General features: G+C 41.5%; 1 protein-coding gene across 11 annotated transcripts in view; it reads right to left on the bottom strand.

Annotated features, from left to right (window-relative positions):
* Positions 1-4,779: 4,779 nt before the first annotated feature.
* The window catches only part of LOC132400831 (dystonin-like), a 363,464-nt gene continuing 343,189 nt past the window's right edge, over positions 4,780-25,054 (bottom strand). For 4 of the 11 annotated variants that reach the window (XM_059982247.1, XM_059982243.1, XM_059982249.1 and 1 more), the window contains 6 exons: positions 22,983-23,000; positions 22,461-22,578; positions 20,502-20,695; positions 19,661-19,771; positions 10,398-10,521; positions 4,780-5,893 (listed from right to left, as the gene is read on the bottom strand). In XM_059982247.1, coding sequence (XP_059838230.1) covers positions 5,619-5,893; positions 10,398-10,521; positions 19,661-19,771; positions 20,502-20,695; positions 22,461-22,578; positions 22,983-23,000 — 840 coding nt within the window. In that variant the 3' untranslated portion in view covers positions 4,780-5,618. The remainder of the gene's footprint in view (positions 5,894-10,397; positions 10,522-19,660; positions 19,772-20,501; positions 20,696-22,460; positions 22,579-22,982; positions 23,001-25,054) is intronic. The other 7 variants (XM_059982254.1, XM_059982245.1, XM_059982244.1 and 4 more) reach the window with 2 other exon arrangements.

A 25,054-nucleotide genomic window follows, 5' to 3' on the forward strand; every position in this document is an offset into this window, starting at 1 on the left:
GAAATAAAGAAATAAAATAGGAAGAAAAACTATACATAAACAAAGTCCAACAAACAACCAATGCGAAAAACAAATTATGCAAATAATAAAAAGTAAATAAATAACACTGTACAGTGCATCATCCTCGTCAACTCTTTGCTCCAACTTCAAAAAGAAACTCAACTGTCAGTGATGCATAATTAATCTTTAACAAATCATGATGACTTTACTCATTACCCTTATTCAGATGAGTCAATCATTGTTCACAACCACTGGGTTTAAACTGACTGGCTGAACAGAGGTGCTGAACATATCCTTAAAACCTTTCTCAATCCTGTAATGTCTACAAAGCTCCAGTCCTCAAGCACCGCTCCCATGTATGGGTCTGGAAAATTACAGCGAATATACCCAAGGTTTTGACCTTGCATTCCATCTGAATCTGGTGACTTTTCTCCATTAAGTGCTGTCAAGCAAACCAAAATCTCTACTACATTACTATAACTTTGGGAGCAACTTCCATGGTGAAGATTGATGCAAAGTTTTTGGCATTTGTGCTTAAATGCATAGATCATTTTACCCTAAAACCATTTTCTCACCTTTGTGTTTCTGGTCAAAACTGAGTTTACTCTTGTTTTCTCTTAGCCCTTGGTTCTTCCCTCATTATATCCTCTAAGTTTCTGTTTCAGCCCAATTCTCACCTTGGCTGTACATCTGGTTGGTGCCAACCACTCATCCCACTTTTCTGATTCATCTTTACCTACCTTTGTTCTCTGGCTTTGGTTGGCCGGAAATAACTTGCTCCCTGGTTACATTCACTTAGTTGCCTCAATCAAGTACAGATTTATCAGCCAGCATCAATTCCAATTTCCTTAAATTAGCATATTTTTGATTACTTTTAATGCTTTTCTAGAGTTAATCTAAATTTTGTGCTTCTCCACTGACCTCCATCTCACTCACAAACAAGGGAAAATCTGCAGATGCTGGAAATCCAAGCAACACACATAAAATTCTGGAGGAACTCAGCAGGCCAGGCAGCATCTATGAAAGAGAGTAAACAGACAACGTCTCAGATGGAGACCTTCATCAGGACTGGAGTAAAAAGATGAGAAGTCAAATTGAGAAGCTGGGATGAGGGGAGGAAGAAATATAAGGTGATAGGTGAAACCATGAGAGGGGGAGGGTGAACTAAAGAACTGGGAAGTCGATTGGTGAAAGAGATAAAGGGCTGGAGAAGGGGGAATCTGATAGGAGAGAATAGACAACCATGGAAGAGATGGAAGAGGGAGGAGGACCAGAATGTGGTGATGGGCAGGTAAGGCGATAAGGGGAGAGAGGGAAATGGGAATGGGGAGTGGTGAAGGGAGGGCGTTACCAGAAGTTCGATAAATTGATGTTCATGCCATCAGGTGGGAGGCTACACAGATAGAATACAAGGTGCTGATCCTGCAACCATCTCAATCAACCCTACACATTCCACAGAAGCCACAAATGTTCCTTTCTCCTTGGGTGGAAACTCAATGATCGAATTCTGAACACACTTCACAAATTCCATTCCTCTGTCCTTTTTCTATGATTATCTGTTAATTGGGTTCTCACAGATAATTCTTGCATCTCTGGAATTTTTTTGGAAGGATATTTTGAAAATGGAGACCAACATATTTCTGTTTCCATCTAACTGTTCTATGCCAAGTGAGCAAAGACTCACCCTAGTCCAATGACTCTGGTAGCAGCCATTACGTTTTAAAAAAGGCGGCAGAGTTGGAGATCTGAAACACAAAAATAACAGAAAATGCTGTAAACACACAACAGGTCAGCAACATCTATGAAAGGGGAAACAGATCTAAGATAAAGACCCTTGGTCAGAATTGAGAAGATAGTAAACAAGTCAGTTACTAATTGTTTTCCATTTGTGAGGATCTGACCTGCTTAGTGTTTCAGCATTTTTAAAAGAAACCCAATGCAAAAATAATGTGGTTTCCAGGATATGAGAGAGGGTAGGATGGGAAAGAAGTGGTCTTATCATCAAGGGGACAATTTTTCCACAGCAGTGCTGACACACTGCGGCAAGGCCACATCAATGCTAAGGCCAGTAAACAGAGCACTAATTCTCCTGGATCACCAACAGAATCTGGAGTGGCGGGGAGATGTTGAGCAGTTCAGTGGGGGTCGCCTGACTGCAGGTTACAGCCAAGCATGGCTCTCTGACTCCCTCCTAGCCTCAGCCGCCCCCCCCACCCCCCCAGCATTAGTTAAGCCCATTCCTCTGAATCCTGTCTCTCCCAGACAGGCTGTGTCTACTACCACAGGGTATGGGGGTGCGCTCCAAGGGGCCGAATGCCCTGTAACCTCTACCAATCACATTTAAAAGAATACTGATTTTAAACATTGGGCTAAATAGTATTCTCATTTATCCTGTAAATAGAATCTTTAGGAGCTCCTGTCACCAGTAAAAAGCATTGGATTCCAGTCTCTATTTTTTGGTGGGGCGGGGTATTTTCTTAATAGACCTTTCAACCCATCCAGTTACACTATTCTCATGTTTTATTCTCCCCGCATTCCCATCACCTCCTCCCAGATTCTGTAACGTACAAGGGTCTATAAACAGTCACCGGCTAACCGAACAGTCTCCATGTATTTGGGAGGTGAGAATCAATGGAACACCAGGAGGTCTCAGCCATAATGTACAAACTCCACGCCAACAGCACCCGAGGGCAGGACTGACTAATAGGCAGCCACTTGTGGACTGTGGATGTGGAAAGGAAGTTTTCTATATGGGGGAATCTAGGACTAGAGGGCACAGCCTCAGAATAGAAGGACGTCCTTTTAGATCAGAGATGAGGAGGAATTTCATTACCAGAAGGTGATGAATCTGTGGAATTCATTGTCACAGAAGGCTGTGAAGGTCAAGCCATTGGGTATATTTAAAGTTCTTAATTAGTAAGGGCATCAGGGTTATGGAAAAAAGGCAGGAGAATGGGGTTAATAAATCAGCCACGATGGATCAGTAAAACAGTCTTGATGTGCCAAATGGACTAATTCTGCTTCTCTGTCTTATGGTGTCCACTAGTTACATTATACATTGAGTGGTTTCTCTGTCACAAAGATAACAATACTATCTGCAGGTATTTTCCAAATAGGTTTTAGATTTCTACAGCACAGAAACAGGCCTTTCGGCCCACAATATTCAGACCAGCTATCAAGCAAATCCCACTTACCAGCGCCTGGCCCATACCTTTCCATGTCATGGTGATTCATGTCCAAACATTTCTGACGTGTTGCTAGTTCATTGAGGTAGCCAGCTTTACATCCCTTTCCACTGTTCTATCAAATTGGTCCACACCCAATGCCGGAACACAGCCGATTTTCTGTCGATGAAAGCCTCGTGTTTCTCTTTTCTGAATGCACACAATGTTTGAGCTCTTCATGCTAGACTCTGACATCCCCATCAATCATTTCAGGCTGAAGCTCATTTATCTGTGATCCTGAGCTGAGTCTCTGACCCATGTCAGAAAGGCAGCTTCAACACCAGCTGCTTCAGGCCACCTGTTGTTATAATTCTCATCACTCTGTTATCTTTACACAGTATTCTGATGGTGTCTGGAGCTTCTGCAAACCTTGCCTCATTCAAACTGCCGCCCACATTCTCCACTTGCCCAAATTAGTCAACAAAGTGAGCCAGTTTGATTATCACCTCATCCAGCAGGCCAAGTACTCAATCCCTCCAATACTGGTGGATCGTCAGATTTCTCTCTCGTTTTTGGGGGAAGGTGTTCCAGTTGAAGAACACACCGTAGTAACTTGCTTTCCAAACCGGAGAGCTCTACCGCCTAGTACAGCAGATGAGTGGGATCTGTAGCATCGCTTCAAATGTGCATCATGCTAATTTGAAAATATAGAAACATTTCTTTATCTTTGCTGCGTCTAAATCCTGCGACTCTTTCCCTAACATCTTTGGGCTGTTTCTTCACCAGGAGTACTGCAACAGCTTGGGGAAGATTCATTCCCATCTTCTCAGGAACAACTGAGGATAGGAAAGAATACTGGCTTTGCCATTATTGACCAAATCTAAAAAATTTAATGGTTAAAATACCTATCTTCCAGCCCGACCCATCTTTTAGAGATGTAGTACGATTAACAGGCCCTTCTGGCATAAGAGCCTGCTCCACCCAATTAAACACATGCGTCCAATTAACCTGCTTAACCAATGTCTTGGAAACATGGGAAAACTGAAGCACCCAGAGGAAACCCATGTGGTCACAGGAAGAACGTACAAGCTCTTTAAAGCCAGCAGTGGAATTGAACTCTTGTCACTAGCACTATAACAGCATTACGCTAACCACACTACCGTGCTGCCCCTCTTCTCAAACTCGTCAATCGATTCCAACATCTTCTGCATTTTTCTTTCTTTTACTTCACCTCAGGAAAACACTGTGCCTTCAGTTGCTTGGCTTCATAGTTAGGAATCGTCTCTAAGTACATGTGCCTCCTTTCAGACCCTCAAAGTTCAATCTTTGGCCAAATTCTTTTCATCTTCCAATATGTCCTTTTGGGCTCAGTGCCCATCCTCTACATGAAAGGTGCCATAACATGCAGATTGTGTTATTTCATCCTAATCCTGAGATGCAAATCTGCAATCTTGACATTGATAAAGTGTAACTCAAACATAAACTGTCATATTCAAAAAATAAATGATCTAAGCATCTGTGGGAATTCCTACTCATTTTACTGACATCAGCATATTTTTTAAAAATAGTTTCACATTAAATGTTACTATAAAAGGAACAAATAGGGATGATTCAGTTTGTGACTTATGGCAAGCAACTCTGCTTTAATAAAAAAAAGGGATCAATGATACAATTATCTTCCACTCAAGCAAAAGAAAATTTCACATTGACATCAACACTTCATACTTAATATATTAATTATTAGTAGTACAAATTACTTGTTGTGGGAGGGCAGGAGAGTTTTTAATAATGGCAGTTTGATCTCAGCTAAATAAAATGACACAAATGCTGCAGGGCTTCGTTTCTTAAAGTGTCTTCTTAACAGCCGACATGAATGTGTTAACTAAATGATTCAGAGCAAATTCAATTCACTACATTAAGGTAATGCTGATTGGCATTTTACATCCCTTTTTACCTGGGACACAGACATTTGCTTTGTATGTAATTCAGAAAAAAGTCAGCTCCGAGCAAATAAAGTTATTTCGTAATATTCAGCATCGCCTCATTAGAATTGTGCACGAGGTAATCAAGAGTGGTTAGCAAACCATTGAGATAAAGGCCTGCTCATTGACAAGACACGTTCCTGGGATTTTGTTTTCATTATCGTACATTCAAAACAACTTTCAGTAATAGTTACTCAATTCTACATTACATGTAAAAATATTAGTTTAACTTACATCTGTCTTAAAAGCTCTTTTAATTTTCCCTCCAGAGGATATGGCATCAAAGAAAAAAAGTTAACAGAATATTTATTCACATAAAATAATATACCTTACAAGACAAACACACAAATAAGGCCATTCTGCAGCATCAAAAGTTCACCTCTCGCATTATTTCACAACAGATTCTACAGAATATTTTACATCTCAAGGACTGCATCAAGAATTAACTCAGGAATTCGCCTCTGAGATCAGACTATCTTTTGGAGGCTGCACTCAGTTTTCTAGTTGCTGGGGACCTCCTCGACGGCGTAGGGATTTTTGACGGTTTCGCTGAAGATGGCCGAGATCCTGCTCGTGACCCTGATCTGCTGGTTTCAGGCACTGTCTCTGAAACATCCGAGCACACAGACTGAATATCTGAAATGTCGAAGTCGGAAGCGTCGCTGCCCCGGCGACTACTTGCTCTACTGCCGGTCTTACTCCCTGCACAACTTGTGGGACGACTTGGGACTTTTCTTGACTCCAAGACTGGATTAAATACACAGAAATATTAGGTTAAATAAATAACTTAATGCATTGTAAGAAGATGAAAATCCAGAATACATCTCACATTTTAGATACTCTGCCACTGAATGACTCAGGGCAACTCTGCAAAGACAATTGTATCCTTCAATTTTAAACATTAAGTGATTAGATATTGAGTTAAAGAGTCAGAGTAACACAGCACATTTCAGTCCAACTGCTCCCTGCCAACCAAGTTGCCATCAAACCTAGTCCCAGCTGCTTGTGTTTGGTCCACATCCCTCTGGACCTTTCCTGCGCGAGTGCCATTCTTGTAGTTGCCTCGACCAGTTCTTCTGGCAGTCCATTCCATATACACACTACCCTCTGTATTTAAAAAAAGTTGCTCCTCAGTTTCCTATTAAATCTCTCCCTATTAAATCCCAGTTTCCTATTAAATCATGAGCGGTTAGCGATGAAACGTATCAACTCCTGCCTGAGAAGTGACTTGGATCCAGTCCAATTTGCCTACTGGAACAACAGGTCTACAGCAGATGGCACCTCATTGGCTTTTCATTCAACCCTGGAATATCTGGGCAGCAACATGCATACATCTGGATGCCCTTTATTGACTAGAGTTCGACATTCAACCATCATCTAATCAATAAGCTCCAAGGCCTTGGCCTCAATACCCCCTTGTGCAATTGGATCCTCAATTTCCTCACTTGCAGACCCCAGTCAGTTCGGATCAGCAACTAAATTTTCTCTGTGATCTCCATCCTGCTCTACTTGCTTTACACTTATGACTGTGTGACTAAGCCCTGCTCCAATGCCCGTTTTCAAGTTTGGGCACGACACCACTGTTGTAGGTTGAATCGAAGGTGGTGACGAATCAACATATCGGAGAGAGATTGAAAATCTGGCTGAGTGGTGCTGCAACAACAACCTCTTGCTCATTATCAACACAACCAAGGAGCAGATTATTGATTGCAGGGGAGGAAACGTGAGCCAGTTCTCATCAGGGGATCAGAGGCAGAGAGGGTCAACAACTTTAAATTCCTCAGTGATATTATTTCAGAAGACATGTCCTGGGGCTGGTATGTAAGTGCAATTATGAAGAAAGCATAGCAGAGCCTCTACTTCCTTAGGAGTTTGCAGAGATTCGGCACTACATCTAAAACTTTGACAAACTTTTATTATATTGACTGGCTGCATCACAGCCTGGATGGAAACACCAATGCTTTTAACAAAAAATTTCACAAAAAATAATGGATATGGTCCAGTCCATTATGGGTAAAGCTCTCCCCACTATTGAGAATATCTACATGAAGTGCTGTTGCAGGAAGGCAGCATTCATCAAGGACTGCCAGCACACAGGACATGTCTCTTCTCACTACCAGCATTAGGAAGAAGATACAGTAGCCTCAGGACCTGCACCACCACGTTTATCAACAACCATTACCCTTCAACCAGCAGGCTCTTGAACTAAGGGGATAACTTCACTTGCCCCATCATTGATATGTTCCCACAACCTATGGACTCACTTTCAAGGACTCTCCATCTCACATTCTTGATATTTACTGTTTATTTATTTAATATTATTTACTTATTTTTGTATTTGCACAGTTTGTTGTCTTTTGCACACTGGTTGGTCGCCTAAGTTGGTGCGGTCTTTCAATATCGTCACTGTTCTACTATGGATTTATTGAGTATGCCTTCAAGAAAATGAAGATCAGGGTTGTATAAGGTGACATATATGTACTTTGATAATAAATTAACTTTGAACTTTAGTCCCCTTTTCACTAAGAATGTTTAAAACCCTACACCTCCAGTCACCACCAACATACCAGAAGTGGGCAGCATTGTAATGTAGCGGTTAGCATAAAGCTATTCCAGTGCCAGCGATCAGGTTCAATTCCCACCGCTGTCTGCAAGGGGCTTGTATGTTCTCTCTGTACCTGCCTGAGTATGCTCAGGTACTCCAGCTTGCTTCCACATTGCAAATCAGACAGGTTAATTAGTCACAGCGGTGTACTTGGACGGCGTGGTCATGTTGGGCCAGAGGGCTTGTTACTGTGCCGCATCTCTAAATAAAAAAAAAATTAAATGACAGCCCTCCACTTTCCTTTAAACCGATCTCTCTCTAGAAGGGAATTAGTTCCCACAGCCATGTTTACTGTCCTCTGCTTTGGTTAAAAATTTTGTCCCATTCTTCTGGATCCTCCTGATTCTGCCAGTATGATTTCCTTTCCACTGATCCAATAAATCCCTTCTGTTAGGGGAGACTGAAGCCTTAACTACATTTATCCCATTTTCCATATTTATACTCCTACTTGCAAGACCAATGAAGAGGGCTTATTGCTCTTGCCTTCAGTTTCTGGTCACCCTGCCTTTCTATTTTCAACCCAAACTGATTTCATCATCCTTAGCCTCCTATGAAAGTTCAACAAGAGCTCCAGGCAAACCAGCTCTGCTAACAGTAACAGCCTTCCAGACTCACGATTCAACAATGTCAGCCATGACCAACCACCGTACTGTCTGAAACAATAGCTGCTGACTGTGACTCTGCTATTCCCACTTACATCGTTGCTTGTCCAAATACAAATCACTCTTGTTTTGCAATTTTGCACTAGATTGTACTGGACCAGATCCAGCACCCCTCCCCCTTGACTGGGTAACTGTTGTGCAACACAAATGACAAGCAAGTGGGCAAAGCCACTGACTATGGTGGCATTTGTTTTGCCAGTGCTTTTGAATGGTCTCTGAGCACATTTGGAAAGAACTGAAGACAAGGGGAACATGGTAACTAATGGTTTATAGTGCCAGCAAATGGGTTCAACTCCCGCTGCTGTCTATAGGGAGTCTGCATGTCTCCACTTGACCGTGTGGGCTTCTTTTGGATATTCTGATTCCATCCCCCCCTCCACATTCTGAATAAAAGGGGTTCAACATGACCATGCTGCCCAATTACACCAGTGTGACTAATTAACCTACGAACCTGTATGCTTTGGAACGGGCAAAGAAACTGGAGTACCTGAACAAACTCACACAGCTGTGGAGAGAACATTCAAACCCCTTGCAGGGTTAGGGTTAGCAAGTTGTGTGTTTGCCGTGTTGGATCCAGAAGCAGGGAGACACTTGTGGGCTGCCCCCAGTAGGTCCTTAGTCTGCATTGGTTGTTGATGCAAAATGGATGCATTTCACTGTTTCAATGTACATTTGACAAATAAAGTTAATCTTTAAAGATTAATTATTTAAATTAAACCTAGATCAAATAACTAGTTGAAACATAAATATACAGAATTTTTTTTTTTTTTTTTTTTTTTAAATGTTAATGCTTAATTTATTCCAAGCCTTAATCTATACTTGCATAAGCAACACCGCCACAAAATAGCTGTTTACGAGAAATTCGTTTCTGCTAAACACCAGACTACAACCGCATCATTAAACCGCATTCATTCAAGGTGACAAACTTTGACTGTTGTTGGAAATAGGTAGAGTATCCGCTGAGAGGCTGAGTCATTCCTGCCTGTGGGACTAAAGCGATTACTTGTCCTTCCCAAGTCAGGAGGGTTCTGACACTTAATGTCTCCATTTCCTCAGAACGCCCGATGTAGGACCCGATTGCCGCGGACGGCTCTGTACCCACAACACAGCCAAGTCCGCAGGCTGAGCTGTCGGATCTCAGGTCCACCTTCTGAGCGGCGCTGCCGAAGCCCAGGCCCGACGCCCGGCCCGGCGGACCCCTGTCCCCGGGGTCGAGCTCGGATAAACCCTCACCACCCCACGCCCCACGGGGACAGGACACTCACCCGAGCCGACGCGGCTGGACATGGACCCGCGGCAGCGCCGGCCACAGATGGACGCGGCTCTTCCCTGTTTGTTTTTTTTCTGTTTTTGTTTCCAATATACAGAAAATTTTTAAAGAAAACCTTACCTAAACATGTTTTTAGTGAAACTTCAGATGAACTGGGTTTGCAGCGGTGGGGCGCTGGATAGAAAGTATATCCATTTCCTCAGCTCGGTCACTCGCAAAACGTCCATTGACTCAGTGAAGAGCCCAGGGACCAAATAGGAGGTTGAAAGAGCCTCCAACGAGTGGTCAGCACATTCCAGACCTCGGTGCTGCACTGCTCAGGATGTCAGAACAGACTGCACTTCTGTCGGTCAGTGTCTCACTGTGGCGCTGATATCACATTTTGGCCCATTATACCATTTAATCTCTCTCATCAAACTCTGAAGTTGCTCACAACTGATTGTTTACTGTTCTAGCAAAAGGCCATATACTTGGAAAGTTTGGTCTGTTTCTCTCTCCACAGATAATTGTTCGACTTTCTAAGTTTTTCCAGTTATATTTGATCTTGACACAATCCTCTGTTCTGAACCAACAGCTGTCAGCAAGCAAAGTCAGGTGTAGGAGGACTGGATGAATTATTTTTTTAAATTCCCATTTCATCATCAATGACTCTTGAGACTTCAAACTCTAAAAGTACAGATAGCGATAAGATTCTAGTTACCACAAAACACTGACCTGGTACTTGTGACCTTCCCCTTGAAGGAGGAGTTGATGTTAAGCCGCTGTCCTCTCCTGAATGAAAACTCTTTCCCGACAGATACCCAGGCGGTCGCAATTTGCTTCCCTGGATTGGTGTTACCTAGATTATTATACAAAGAACTGGATTAATATTTTATTAATACTGGTCCATGCTCTTCTGAAGTATGATAAATGAATGTCTTCAAATGTTGATCATTCTCCTACAAGGCTAACCTATTCCCTGAGTGAAGGTTTATCAGAGATTTCTCTTGCCGTAACTACTCTACAGCAAGCATAGTTTAATAAGTAGTCAGCAATCATGTACACATCTGTTAGAGTAACACACACAAAAAGGTGGAGGAACTCAGCAGATTAGGCAGCATTAAAGAAAAGGAATGAAGAATTGACGTTTCAGGCCGAGACCCTTCATCAGGACTAGAAAAGGAGGAGGAAGAAGCCGAAATAAGGAGTCTGGGGGGGGCGGGGGGGGGGAGGGAAAGGAGTACAAGTTAGAAGGTGATAGGTGAAGCCAAGTGAGGGGAATGAAGTGAGATACTGGGAGGCGATAGGTGGTAGGTAAAGGGCTGAAAAGAAGGAATCTGATCGGAGAGGAGAATGAACCATGAGAGAAAGGGAAGGAGGAGGGACACCAGAGGGAGGTGACAGGCAGGTGAGGAGAAGTAGTAAAAGGGGAGCCTGAGTGGAGAATGGAGGGGAGAAAGAGTGAGAAATCACCAGAAGTTAGAGAAATCGATGCTCTTGCTGTCACGTTGGAGGCTACCCTGGTGGAATATGAGGTATTGCTCCTGCAACCTGAGAGTGGCCTCAGGCAGAAAAGGAGGCCATGGATCAACAGGTCAGAATGAAAATGGGGGATGAAATTAAAATGTTTGATCACTCAGAAATCCTAAATTTGGTATTAATTGTCTGTATATAATATGAACATATTTATTAATATATTCCCTAATTCAGTATTCAAGGTATGAGATATAATATCTTCCAGTATGAAAGGACTAACTTTTACAACTGGTTAAGTAACATAATAAATAATTTAACTAAGCACATAAAACAGTTACTCCAAGAGAACACATCCCTGCAATTCTCCCAATATGGAAGAAACTCTAATAGGTGTAGACAGAAGTGTGTACTGTTTCTGAAATCTGGAATGAAAAAAAACTGCTGGAAGAACTCAGCAGGTCAAGCAGCATCTGTGGAGGCTGAAGGGTAGTTGATGCTTTGTGTCGAAACCCTGCATCAGGAGAGAACCAAAGCAAGGCTGATGAATGAGAATCAGGTTTAACATTTGTCATGAAACTTGGTGTTTTAAAGCAGTACATAAAAAAAACTATTAATTACAATACGAAATACATAAAAATTACATTAAATAAGTAATGCAAAAAGAGAGCAAAAATAGTGAGGTAGTTGATTAATTTTCCATTCAGAATGGAATGATTAATTTGGGTTGATTAATTTTCTCATTCAGAATGATAGAGAGGAAGAAAGTGTTCCTAAAACTTAGAGTGTGTGTCTTCAGGCTCCTGTATCTCCTCCCTATTGGTAGCAATGAGAAGAGGGCATGTCCTGAGTGATGGGGGTCCTTAATGATGGATGCCTCCTTTTTGAGGCATTGCCTTTTGAAGATGCTCTTGGTGCTAGGGAGGCTTGTGCCCATGATGGAGCTGACTGAGTTTGCACCCCTTTGCACCTTTTACCAATCCTGTGCAAATGCTGCACCATATCAGGCGAGGGTGGAATTTAATGCAGGGGGAGATGGAAATTAGTGCAGACAAGTATGAGCTTTGGAAGGATAAACCAGGGTAGGACCTATATGGTGAAGAGTAGGGCAGTAGGATATAGGTAGGACAGGGTCTTAAAGACAGATTTTAGCACATTTATCTTCATAAATCAAAGTATTGACTACAGGAATTGGGATCATATGTTGAAGTTTAATAAGACATTAGTAAGGTATTGTGTGCAGTTTTGGTCTTCTACCTACATGAAAGGTAACAATAAGATTGAAAGAGTGCAGAGAAAATTTACAAGGATGTTTCCAGGACTTGAAGACCTGCGTTATAGGGAAAGGTTGGATAGGTTAGGACTTTATTCTGTGGAGAGTCAGAAAATGAGGGGCGATCTGATAGAGGTATACAGAATTGTGAGTGGTACAGGTAGGGTAAAAACAAGCACTGAAGTTAGGTGAGTCTAGAACTACAGGTCAGGCTAAGTGCAAAAGGTGAAATATTTAAGGGAACTTATTCACTCAGAAGGTATTGAGCATGTGGAATAAGCTGCCAGTGGAAGTGGTGGATAGGGGTTTGATTACAACATTTAAGAGAAGTTTGGACAAGTACATGGATGGGAAGGGTATGGAGGGCTATTGTCAAGTGCAGGTTGATGGGACAGGATAATAGTTTGGCTCAGACTAGATGGGCCAAAGGGCTTGTTTCTGTGCTGTAGTGCTCTATGACTCTAAGATCTCAACCCAAAGTGTCAACTATCCCTTTGCCTCCAGATGCTGCCTGACTTGCTGAGTCTCTAGCAGTCTGTATTTTTGCTCTGATACAACATGCTTGTGGAGGATGGAAATCAGAGATCCATCTGCAGAGCTGATGTCCAGTGTTTAATGTCACGCTCTTTGCTATTTCGTTTCTTATTTATGCAAAACAAGCAGCATTCATAAAACATCTTTCATGTCCTCAACCTGCTTTCTAGCCATCGAATCATGCCTGAAGTGGACAGAACATTGTAGAAAATAGGGCACCAACTTTGTCCACAGTAAGCTTTGGCAACGTGCAAAGTAAAAATAAAGACTAGCTTAACTTTCCAATGAGATGATAACTTGAGCTACTGCAAGTACTGAGTATGGGACCATAAAATTACATTGTTGTATACAGTTAGTGAGCAAAACTGCTAAACGGAGTTCAGCAAAGAAGATGCAACAGCTGCTAAGGACAAAAACATGTTTTGTTTAAATTAAAAGGAAGCAACAATGGAACTGTCACACAAGAGATTCTGCAGACAATGAAAATCTTGAGCAAAACACATAAAATGCTTTAGGAACTCAGTAGATCAGGCAGCATCTATGGAAGAGAATGAACAGTCGACATTTTGGACTGAGACCTTTCCTCAGGACTCAAATTTATGAAGAGTCTTAGCTTGAAATGTCAAGTGTATATCCCCCTCCATGGATGCTGCCTGACCTACTGCGCTATTCCACAATTTTGTGTGTATTGAACCAAATATATAGGGCTCCATTATTAATGCTGAAAGGCTTAAGGAACTTCTAATTAGAAAGCTACAAGATAAAAGGGAAGACGTTTTGCTGCAGCAAAGTCATAGTGAAATAGAACTGTGTGCAGTACAATCTATTGCAATTTAAATGCACTGGCCTCATTAGCCACTTCAGAACCCACAAACCTAGAGGGGAAGCAAGTCATCTCTGATCCTGAGGGACAGCCCAGGAAAAGAGACACTTACAACGTTCCAGCCTGCAGAAGTATTTCACTTTGGATATTGGTGGTGCACTGTCCACTTCAAAGCTCCCAGTGTACAACTGTACATAAGTGATGGTGTTTGAACAGCATGTCTTTCTGCTATGTTTGGAAATTCAATTTCACCAAATTGACAGAGCAAAATCCGTAACAAAAGGTGTCTTTTTTCCCCAGATTCAAACTGAAGATGCTCCAAAAATTCACCTCACAACTTATTTTTATTTTGAATTGCAAGGTTCAGACAATGAACACTTTGCCCTATACACATACAGCCTGCACTGCTGCACACATTCATAGCTTTCTATACATAGTAAATGCTGATAATGTTACCCTTCCTTTCAGCAACTATCACTGCTGATTTCATGTGCATTTTGATAGAGATTCAGAGATATGTGATATCAGAGGGAATCCTGAGGAGGTTCAAGAGAATGATTCCCAGAACAAAAGGGTTAACATATGAGGAAATGAGGGGGGAATCTCACTGAAACTTATTGAATATTGATAGTGCTAGATAGAATGGAGGTGAAGTTGACTTCTATAGGGGGAAGAGTCTAGGACTGGAGGGCACAGCCTCAGAATATGAGGATGTCCCTTTTAAACACAGATGAGGAGGAATTGCTTTAGCCAATGAGTGATGAATTTGTGAAATTTATTGCCATAAACAGCTGTGGAGGATGTAACATTGTGTATATTTAAAGCAGAGGTAGATACGCTGTATGTTTCAATATATATATGACGAATAAATTTAATCTCAGATTAATTTTATACAGTTGGATAAAGATCCGGTTGTCCATTCCAATGCAGTACTGAGGGGACTCTGTCGATCAGAGGTGCCTTCTTTCTGACATTACATCAAGACTGCTGTTTCCAACAGAGAGAAATAAAGATATAACAACCATGATTGCTATGGAGGGGTGTAAGCAACAGTGGCCTTCTCAACCTAGTTGTTCTAGGACAAAGACAAAATGCTGGAGAAACTCAGCAGGTCAGGCATCATCTGTTGACAGGAGTAAACAGTCAACATTTTGAGCCAAGACCCTTCATCAGAGCATACAGCTTGGTATATCTGATAATAATTAACCAATGGTGATGGACCATCAATATGTGCTTTCTGCATGCAGAAATAGGTACTCCGACCTTCAAGACCAAAGTCCTCCATTTAGAATGAACTCACTGCATGCACCTGTCATCTTTAAGATCTACACCATATCTGATCATTGCTGCAAGTAACCATTTTCATGGCTGCTCTTGACAATAACAAGTGGCACAGATCCATTGTGGTCAGCACAACACTTTACAGTACCAGTGACCCAGGTTCAATTCCCATCGCTGTCTGTAAGTAGTCTATACTTTCTCCCTGTGACCACATTGGTTTTCTCTGGGTGCTCCTGTTTCCTCCCACAATCCAAAGACCTACCGGTTGTTAGGTTAATTGGTCATTGTAAATTGTCCAGTGATTAGGTGAGGATTAAATCAGGGATAACTGGGCGGTGTGGCTCAGAGGGCCAGAAGGGCCTATTCCTCGCTGTGTCTCAATAAGTAAATCAGGATCAGTTCTGGCCTGAAACATCGACTGTCTATTCATCTCCATAGGTGCTGCTTGGCCTGCTGAGTTCCTCCAGTATTTTGTGTGTGTTACTCTGGATTTCCAGCATTTGTAGAATTTCTTGTATTTACATTCTAGGACAAAGGTGCTCAACTAAGCAATGAACTTGGTAAATTTTATTTGGCCCTGCGAAGTCCACTTACTCCAGTTATACAAGAAAACAGCAGCTGAAGACCACCTAGCTCCTCAATGGCTGCCTGCCATTCAATGGTTGATCTATCTGTGCTGTGGAAGATGTCCTGTCTCGTCCGTGTACCGAAGACACGGTGAAGCCCCAGTGAATCCAATGACTACAGACCGGTGGCACTGACCTCCCACTTCATGTAGACCTTGGAGAAACTTGTTCTACAGCAGCTTCAGCCTATGGTTAGGCCACACTATGACCCCTTCCAGTTCGTCTACCAGCCCCGACTAGGAGTTGCGGATGCCATCGTCTACCTGCTGAACTGTGTCTACGCCCACCTGTACAAGCCGGCGAGCACTGTAAGGGTCATGTTTTTTGACTTCTCCAGTGCGTTCAACACCATCCACCCTACTCTGCTGGGTGAGAAGCTGACAGTGATGCAGGTGGATGCTCACCTGGTGTCATGGAATTATTGATTACCTGACTGGCAGACCACAGTACGTGTGCTTGCAACACTGTGTGTCAGACAGTGGTCAGCAGCACTGGGGCTCCACAGGGGACTGTCCTGTCTCCCTTTCTCTTCACCATCTACACCTTGGACTTCAACTACAACACAGAGTCTTGCCATCTTCAGAAGTTTTCTGATGACTCTGCCATAATTGGATGCATCAGCAAGGGAGATGAGGCTGAGTACAGGGCTACGGTGGGAAACTTTGTCACATGGTGTGAGCAGAATCATCTGCAGCTTAATGTGAAAAAGACTAAGGAGCTGGTGGTGGACCTGAGGAGGGCTAAGGCACCGGTGACCCCAGTTTCCATCCAAGGGGTCAGTGTGGACATGGTGGAGGATTACAAATACCTGGGGATACGAATTGACAATAAACCGGACTGGTCAAAAAACACTGAGGCTGTCTACAAGAAGGGTCAGAGCCGTCTCTACTTCCTGAGGAGACTGAGGTCCTTTAACGTCTGCCGGACAATGCTGAGGATGTTCTACGAGTCTGTGGTGGCCAGTACTATCATGTTTGCTGTTGTGTGCTGGAGCAGCAGGCTGAGGGTGGCAGACACCAACAGAATCAACAAACTCATTCGTAAGGCCAGTGAAGTCGTGGGGGTGGAACTGGACTCTCTGATGGTGGTGTCTGAAAATATGCTGCTGTCCAAGTTGCATGCCATCTTGGACAATGTCTCCCATCCACTCCATAATGCACTGGTTAGGCACAGGAGTACATTCAGCCAGAGACTCATTCCACTGAGATGTAACACTGAGCGTCATAGGAAGTCATTCCTACCTGTGGCCTTCAAACTTTACAACTCCTCCCTCAGAGTGTCAGACACCCTGAGCCAATAGGCTGGTCCTGGACTTATTTCCACTTGGCATAATTAACTTATTATTATTTATGGTTTTATATTGCTATATTTCTACACTATTCTTGGTTGGTGCGACTGTAACAAAACCCAATTTCCCTCAGGATCAATTAAGTATGTCTGTCTGTCTGTATCCACGGCCTCAACTTCTCTTCCTGTGCCAGATCCTCTTAGTCCTCAGTTCTTGGATTTTCTACAAATTTACCTACCTCCACTTCAAAGTACTTCTAGCACTGTAGCCACAATTCTCTGAGGTAGAGAATGCCAGATATCAGAAGATAGAAATATAGAATGGTATAGAACAGTACAGGCTTTTCGGCCCATGATGTTATGCCAATACTTCAACCTACTCCAAGATTAATCTAACTCTTCCTCCTACATAGCCCTCCATTTTTCTTTTACCAATGTGTCTATAAGATTGTTTTAAATGTCCTTTTCATCACCCTTTAAGTTAAAATACTGACTTTTAACTTGAAGATTTGGAACTAGAGTTTCATTTTTCTTTCCACACATACAACTGGAATTCCTCTGTCATTCTCCTGATCTAGAGTCACGACTCAGAGAAGATTAGAAGAAGCCCACTCTTCCCCACAAGGGAAATGGGTGTTGGTTCAGTTCAGTATAAACAGGTGTAGGAGTTGGCGTAACACCAGCAATCAGGGTTCAATCTGCGTCACTCTCTGTAAGGAGTTTGTAATGTTCTCCTGGTGACCGTTCGGGTTTCCTCTGGGTGCTCTGACTTCCTTCCAGATTCCGAAGACTTTTAGGGATTACAGTTAAGTAAGTTGTGGGTGTGCTTACGGTATGTTGGTGCTGGAAGCATGGCGACACTTGTGGGCAGCCCCCAGCACATACTCGGAGAGTTTTGGTTCTTGACACAGAACAACACATTTCACTCTATGTTCTGATATACATATGACAAATAAAGCTAACCTAATCTTAAAAAGTTAAACAACACCTAATGTTAATGATAATAATCAGGGTGATCATTTCAATGCAGCACTGAGAGAATGCTGCCTGTCAGAGGTGGCATCTATCTGACATTAAGTTCCCACAGTTGGTTACAACAGCGAGAAGTAAAGGTATAACAACCATGATTTCTGAGGAGGAGTGTAATCAACTTGCCAATATCATACCTCGGGGGTAAAAGGAACAGATGATCCAGCATTGAAAATCTTGAGCTATAATTACAAACTGGCTCTATGTATCCTATATCAAAACAGCAGCTTCACTTCAACCAGTACTTAATGACTATAAAGAATTTGATACCATAAATAATGCTAAGTCAATGCAACTTCTTAAAAATATGGCTTCCATAACACAAGAGATATGACCTAGAGTTGGCCATCTGCCCCACTGAGCCTGCTCTGCTATTCAATGAGATTATTGCTAATCTGGTCATGGACTCTGCTCCACCTACCTGCCTTCTCCCCATAACTTTTAATTCCCTTGCTGTCTGAAAATCAATTTAACTATGTTTTAAATATATTTAATGAGGTAGCCTCTACTGCTTCCCTGGGCATATATATTTTAAAAAAATCTGAGATACTCTCTGGGAAAAGCAATTTTTCCTTATCTCCATCCTAAATATACTCCCCCAAATCTTGATGCTATGTCTCCTAGTCCTAGTCTCACTTACCAATGGAAACAACTTTTTCCTGACTATCTTTGGTAAAACCCTTACAAAAATCAGCCTCCCTTCCCTACAATGTTTCCTTTTTCTTCTGGTTCCAAGAAGCAAAACAATCAAAATCTGTAATCTCAGAAACTAACTGGGCATTATGACCTAGCTGAAATTACATACACAGAAACTGTTCAATCATGCACAAGGTGACAGGTGAAGATTTTAAGATTATAAAACAGAGCAAACATTGTGGAAAGAACAACCCAGTCATCAGATTCCTTCCATCTGTTCAGAGAAACAAAATGAATGAAGAGGAGTTACGTTTGCAAGAGCAAGGATCTTGGAAAGGAGACAGAGTTCTGAAGAAATAAAGAAATGTTAGAGATCAGGATACATTAAGGAAGTGGTCAGTAGCAGTTGGAGGGGTGGAGGGAAACTTCTCCTTTCCAGTGTTACAGATAAATAAAATATAGCTGTTTTTCAGGATTCAAAATTTTAACCTATGTATTTTTCATGCCAAAAGCTTCCATCATTAATATTAATGCAAATTACTGGTCAATAATAAAACTTCATTTCGTTAACGGACTGAAAATATTAAATAAACAACCACCTTTCCACAAAGCAAAAAAGTTCACAAAGTGAATTTGAACTTAATGGTTAAATTTCTTCACTAAGTTAAACAGTTTAAAACATTTCTAACAATAAATCTCCAAAAATAGAAAACGCTGGCATGTCAGTAATATATCAGTGAATTAACATTGACTTGCTGGATTTATCCATTTTATTTAAAAACTGAAGCAAAATTTAGAGAATAATTCAGTAGGATATTTACTGAATTCACTATTTCCAAATGTGATTCAGTTCCCCATTGATGCACAATAGAGAAAAATACATTTAGAATCCTGAAAAGCAGCCCAAAATCCTCTCAGGAATTTGTTTTTTTTTTGGTACAGACCTTTCTAAAGGGAACTAACTAAACTAAAAAGCAAAACACATTTTTGATAAGTTGACCACTACCAACACTGGGAGCACTTCACCGTACTATACCTCTGGAGATGGGACTCGGCGTTCGGGGGACTCTGGAGTTTTATAAGCACTTGAAGATTTGCTGTTTGTCAACCATGGTTTATCATAATTGCGGATTAAATGTTGGGGTGTCTGCATGAAACAAGGATACATTGAAAATGAATGGAAATTAAAACAATAAAGTAAAATGACCAGGAAATAACAGTGCCATGGAAGAGAACATGTAACTAGGAAGGAATAAAATTAAAAATGCAATGGTGTAGATCTGTGTGACTCCCTTTAAAAGGAAGACTCAGAAAAGTCAATAAGCAATCTTTATCCAGCATGCGTTTAACTTCCTGACATGGGTTATAGTAATGCACACTTGCCAATTCTCTATTACAACCCCCACACAAAAACTGAGTCAAGAAAGAAACCTGAAACAAATGGTAAAGTTACAAATTATTAGTATAGCAGGGAGATTGGCACGGTAATATGCCAATATGGGGCAGCACAGTAGTGTAGCAGTTAGCATGACACTATTACCAAGTTCAATTCCTGCCACTGCCTGTAAGGAGTCTGTATGTTCCCCAGGTGACCCCGTGGGTTTCCTATGAATGTTCTGGTTTCCTCCCACATTCCAAAAAAGACAGGTTAGTAGCTTAATTGGCCACAAGTGTAATTAGGTGGCACGGGTCCGTTGGGCTGATAGTGCCTGTTACCCTGCTGCATCTCTAAGGTATTAAAAATAAATATAATTAAGCTGTTAAATAGGAGAATTAGCACCAATCTCTTCACTGGACTGGTATAAAGGCTTTTTAAACTATATTGGTAAAATACAGTTTAAAACAGTGAGAACGGAGATTGCTGCTCTCAACATTACCTTAGGTGGCGTACTTGTAACAACTGGGGGAACTGCAACACTTTGGCTGGCGCTCGACGTCGACCTGTTGGGAGAAGCCGCCCTTGATGAAGGCCGTGACCTCCGTCCTCGTGACCGGAAGGCGGCCATGGACTGACTAGAGCCTTCGGGAAGAATAAACTTTTCACGCAGTTCGATGTTTGTTCTGCCCTTAGCTGAAACAAAGGTACAAAACAAAAATTCAGCTTTAAATCATCAGGAAGTTCACAAACCAGCAGCAAACTTGCAACAACAATAGGGAATATGGGGGAAGGGGAGAAAAAAATGAACAGGATGGTTAAAAACTGGTTAACGGATGATGGAAAATATACTGAAATCTGAGTTGAAAGCCTATCCATACCAACAACTCAACATTTGTGCTGGGATATGTAAGCAACACGAGATGAATTAGCCCAGCAAATTTTCAAAACTTAAATGGAAAGGGACAAAATAATTCTGATAGTTGTAAAGGTTTCAGTTCAGTGTCATGTTAAGGACGACGCAGGAGCTTGGAATCCATTAACTTCATGCAGTCAGTTTAAGGAAGCCCCGGGACCCACTAAAGCAAACCCCATTCCAAAATATCTGTGCAGAAGCTCAAAACAGCACACCACTTTCAGGCAGAACAGATGTGTACATTCCAATTAGGAAGATGCTACAATATCAGACAAGGTGACCACTTACTTGCAGTGAGTATTACTGCGGGTAAAAGAAAAAAATCATGTAAGCAACTTCACATGCATTTCAAAATGGCCGTTCATTTTGTAGTTGGTTTAAAAAAAACAAAGCACATTGGATTACAGTTCTTTTTCTTTTAGAAAAGCACAAAGCCTGCTGTAAGCTGCTAGGAGCGTTAAGCCATTCAGAGAAGGAAAGCAATAAGGAGACGGAAAAGAGACAGAGGGTTGCCAACCTATAGGAGACTGACTGGTAATTGAAGAGTTTGATTCCGAACGCAACATTTTACTTCCATGATGATGAACTAGAAGAAATGATAAAGGGATTGCATCACATTAAAAGAAACAGAGAAGAAACCTCTAGTAAGAAAAAGGACAGGACAGATAAAATAGAGAAATTAATTGAAGAATTCAAGCGCTAATGTGAGATTCTTATCATTTAAACTATAAAAACTTCACAATAGACAAGCCAATTGTCCAACCAAATCCGAGACCCTTCGTCAGTCCTGATGAAGGGTCTCAGCCTGAAACGTCAACTGTTTATTCCCCTCAAGATGCTCCATGACTTAGTGAGTTCTTCCTGCCTTTTGTATGTAATATTCTGTGTTTTGATTCAATTGTTGCCATTAACTGATTAATTCTCAATCAATGTTACCCAAATTGGAGACTCAGTGGGGTGGAGGGAAAAGATAACACATTTCATGATTTTATATCAGTGATAATAAACCAGATTCTGATTCGTAGTTATTTGAGTTGCTATTGTCTTCTTGTCAACTTGAACCAATCTGGCCATTCTCCTCTGACCTCTCTCATTAACAAGGTCTTTTCACCCACAGAACTGCTGCTCACTGGATGTTAAACTATAAGTCTGTGTTCTCTATAAATTCTAGACTGTTGTGCATGAAAATCCCAGGAGATCAGCACTTTCTGAGATACTCAAACCACCCTGTCTGGCACCAACAATCAATCCACAATTAAAGTATGTTAGATCACATTTCTTCCCCATTCCGATGTTTAGTCTGAACAATAACTGAACCTGATGACTACGTATGCATGCTTTGAGGTGCTGCCACATATTTGGCTGATTAGAAATTCGCATTAATGAACAGAAGAACAGGAGTACCTAATAAAGTAGCCACTGAGTGTATCATACAGATATGAGTGTGACATCTTGTGGAAAGGCATTACGTGACATAGCAAGGGCCAGCTTGTGCTGCCCAAGCAGTAGGATGGCAGAACCAACCAAAACATATTCCAAACTTACCTCTGCATGGATCATTTTTCACCAAAAACTCATCCAAGGCCATCCAGCCTCCTCCAACACGAACCATGACTGTACTACGTAAGATACGGACCAGTCGCAACTGCTGGGAATCACCAAACTGAGAAAGGTGAAAGAAGAGACCGTTCAATAGCAGCTTAAACTTCTAAGAAGCTAATAACAAATGATTTTGTTTGTGATTTTTTTAGAACACATTGTAATGATTTGTTTTGCATCAAGCGTTTACTTTTGCAGTTGCAAGCTCTATTTCTCCACCCACCACTCTTTAAAGCAGTTGATTTGAGAAGGTGAGTGATTAACATGGAAAATGAGCAGCACAGACTTATAGTTTAACGCCAGTGGAAACATCCAGCATTCAAAAACATAAGCGGATGGGTGGCAATAGACTGAGAAAGTCGCTATTCCCAACTGGTTGGAAGTCTGGAAGCCACAAAGCAGTAGTTACTGGCCCACAGCACACAGCACAATAAGTGAAATACTTCAGATATTTATGTCGTTCTGTACCTGATTTCCCAGGAAGAACTAAGTCATGGAAGAAAATATGAAGAAAAAGAAAATTAGTCACAGCAACTTTAGTTTTTAACAATCAACAGTGTTCGTAAATGACTGCATATTCCCTTGCAAAACTGATGATATTTTTGATTAACCCAGGGATTGTCAGGTCAGTAAGAACCTGCTGAAGAGCACATTAGATTCTCCTTGTCCATGATATAGTGCAGAATATGGTTCCAGTAGGCTCTCCACTAGATATGTGAAACATGGCTACAGATTTTGAAATGCAACCCAATGATTGCTTCTTGCTTAAACAAGACATCAAAGGTTATGGGGAGAAGGCAGGAAAATGGGGTTGAGACGGATAATAAATCAGCAATGATGGAATAGTGTAACAGACATAATGGACTGAATGGCCTAATTCTGCTTTTATGTCTTATTAAGCGTATCATAGATGTTACCAGCCCCACGAGACATACAGTACATATCACAAGACCATTCACAGCACATATCACAGGAACAGCTATCTAAAGGTGAACTTCCTCCCTCTTCCTTACCCAAGTAAGGTCAAAACCAACCCATGTCTTGGTTGAAAGTCAATTTTTGCAGGCTAGATATGAAATTGTTATTCCCTTACACACTAAGTACTATGTAGATTGGTGCATTTTACCAATAACATTAAGTACACTGCTAAAGGAAATTACGAATATACTAAATTTATTTTCCACTCGTTGTCTTATTGAAACAGTACCTCCAAGTGTTACTTTCTATATGTTTTTGAATGACAACCTTGAATTATAAAGCCATACTGAACTTAATGTCTTTTAGCATGATCACCTTCAGGCAGTATTGGTACATTCAGCTGGTAATGACATTACTAGATAATGACATTACTAGATAAGAGTGCCAAATAAGCTGCTAGAGATTTCTCTACAGATATTCCTTAGCTAGGAATAGTAACGCTGCGATAAAAATTTGCAATACTTGCTAACTAAATCACTCTTAAACACAAAGCTTATCACTGATTCAAGATTACTTAATGTAATTTCCAGTACACAAGTGTAAAAGAAAACCAAATAATTGTTACTCCAGATCCGATGCAGCACAAAAAAGGACACTAAGATAAAGACACAGAGAAATACAACATGTAAGATAGCTTATATACAAAGATTGATTGTATGTACACAAGGGTGACACTAGGCACAGGAGTGTCTGGGGAAATTACAAATTATCCCTGCGAGAAGGTTTGCTCGAACTGTTGATAGGGCTGAGGAAGGGGCAGTTGGCAGATGAGTCAATGCAGTGTGTAGTGAGACTGTCAGGAAGGGCAGGCAGATGATGGGGCAAAATTGCAGTCAGTGGGATGAGTTGCAGTGCAATATATGTGGGGGGGGGGGGCACAAAATCAAAAAGGGTGACGAATACAGGCCTGAAGGTGTTAAACTTGAATGCAAGCAGCATATAAAGTAGATGATCAGATGGTGTCGTTAGAGATTGGCAGTATGACATTGTGGACATCACTGAAACGCAGCTAAAAGATTATAACTGGCAGCTTAACATGCAAAAATACACATTGTACCGAAAGGACAAGCAGGCAGGCAGAGGGGGTGGCGTGGCTCAGTTGGTAAAAAATCAAATCAAATCCTTAGAAAGAGGTGACATTGGATTGGAAGAATCCTTGTGGATAGACCCTAATGGGAGTTGTATACAGGCCTTCAAAGAGCAGCCAGGATGTGGGCTACAAATTACAACAGGAGACAAAAAATACATGTCAAAAGGGCTATGTTACAATAGTCATGGGGATTTCAATATCCAAGAGGACTGGGAAAATCAAGTTGGCAATGCTTTTGGATCCCATGAGAGAGAACTTGTAGAATGCTACAAGATGGCTTTTTTGAGCAACTTTTGGGTGTGGGGACCGGGACAGTATGGTGGAAGCTGATAGGTGTGAAAGATTACATGGGGAAGGTGGGAGAATGGGGTTGAGGGGGAAAAGGATCAGCCATCAACAAATAGCTGAGAAGACTTGATGGGCTGAATGGCCTAACTCCACTCAAATGTCTTACAGAAGGTGGTCAATGTAA

Source organism: Hypanus sabinus, chromosome 10, assembly GCF_030144855.1.
Source record: "Hypanus sabinus isolate sHypSab1 chromosome 10, sHypSab1.hap1, whole genome shotgun sequence".
In the NCBI taxonomy this organism is placed as follows: Eukaryota; Metazoa; Chordata; class Chondrichthyes; order Myliobatiformes; family Dasyatidae; genus Hypanus; species Hypanus sabinus.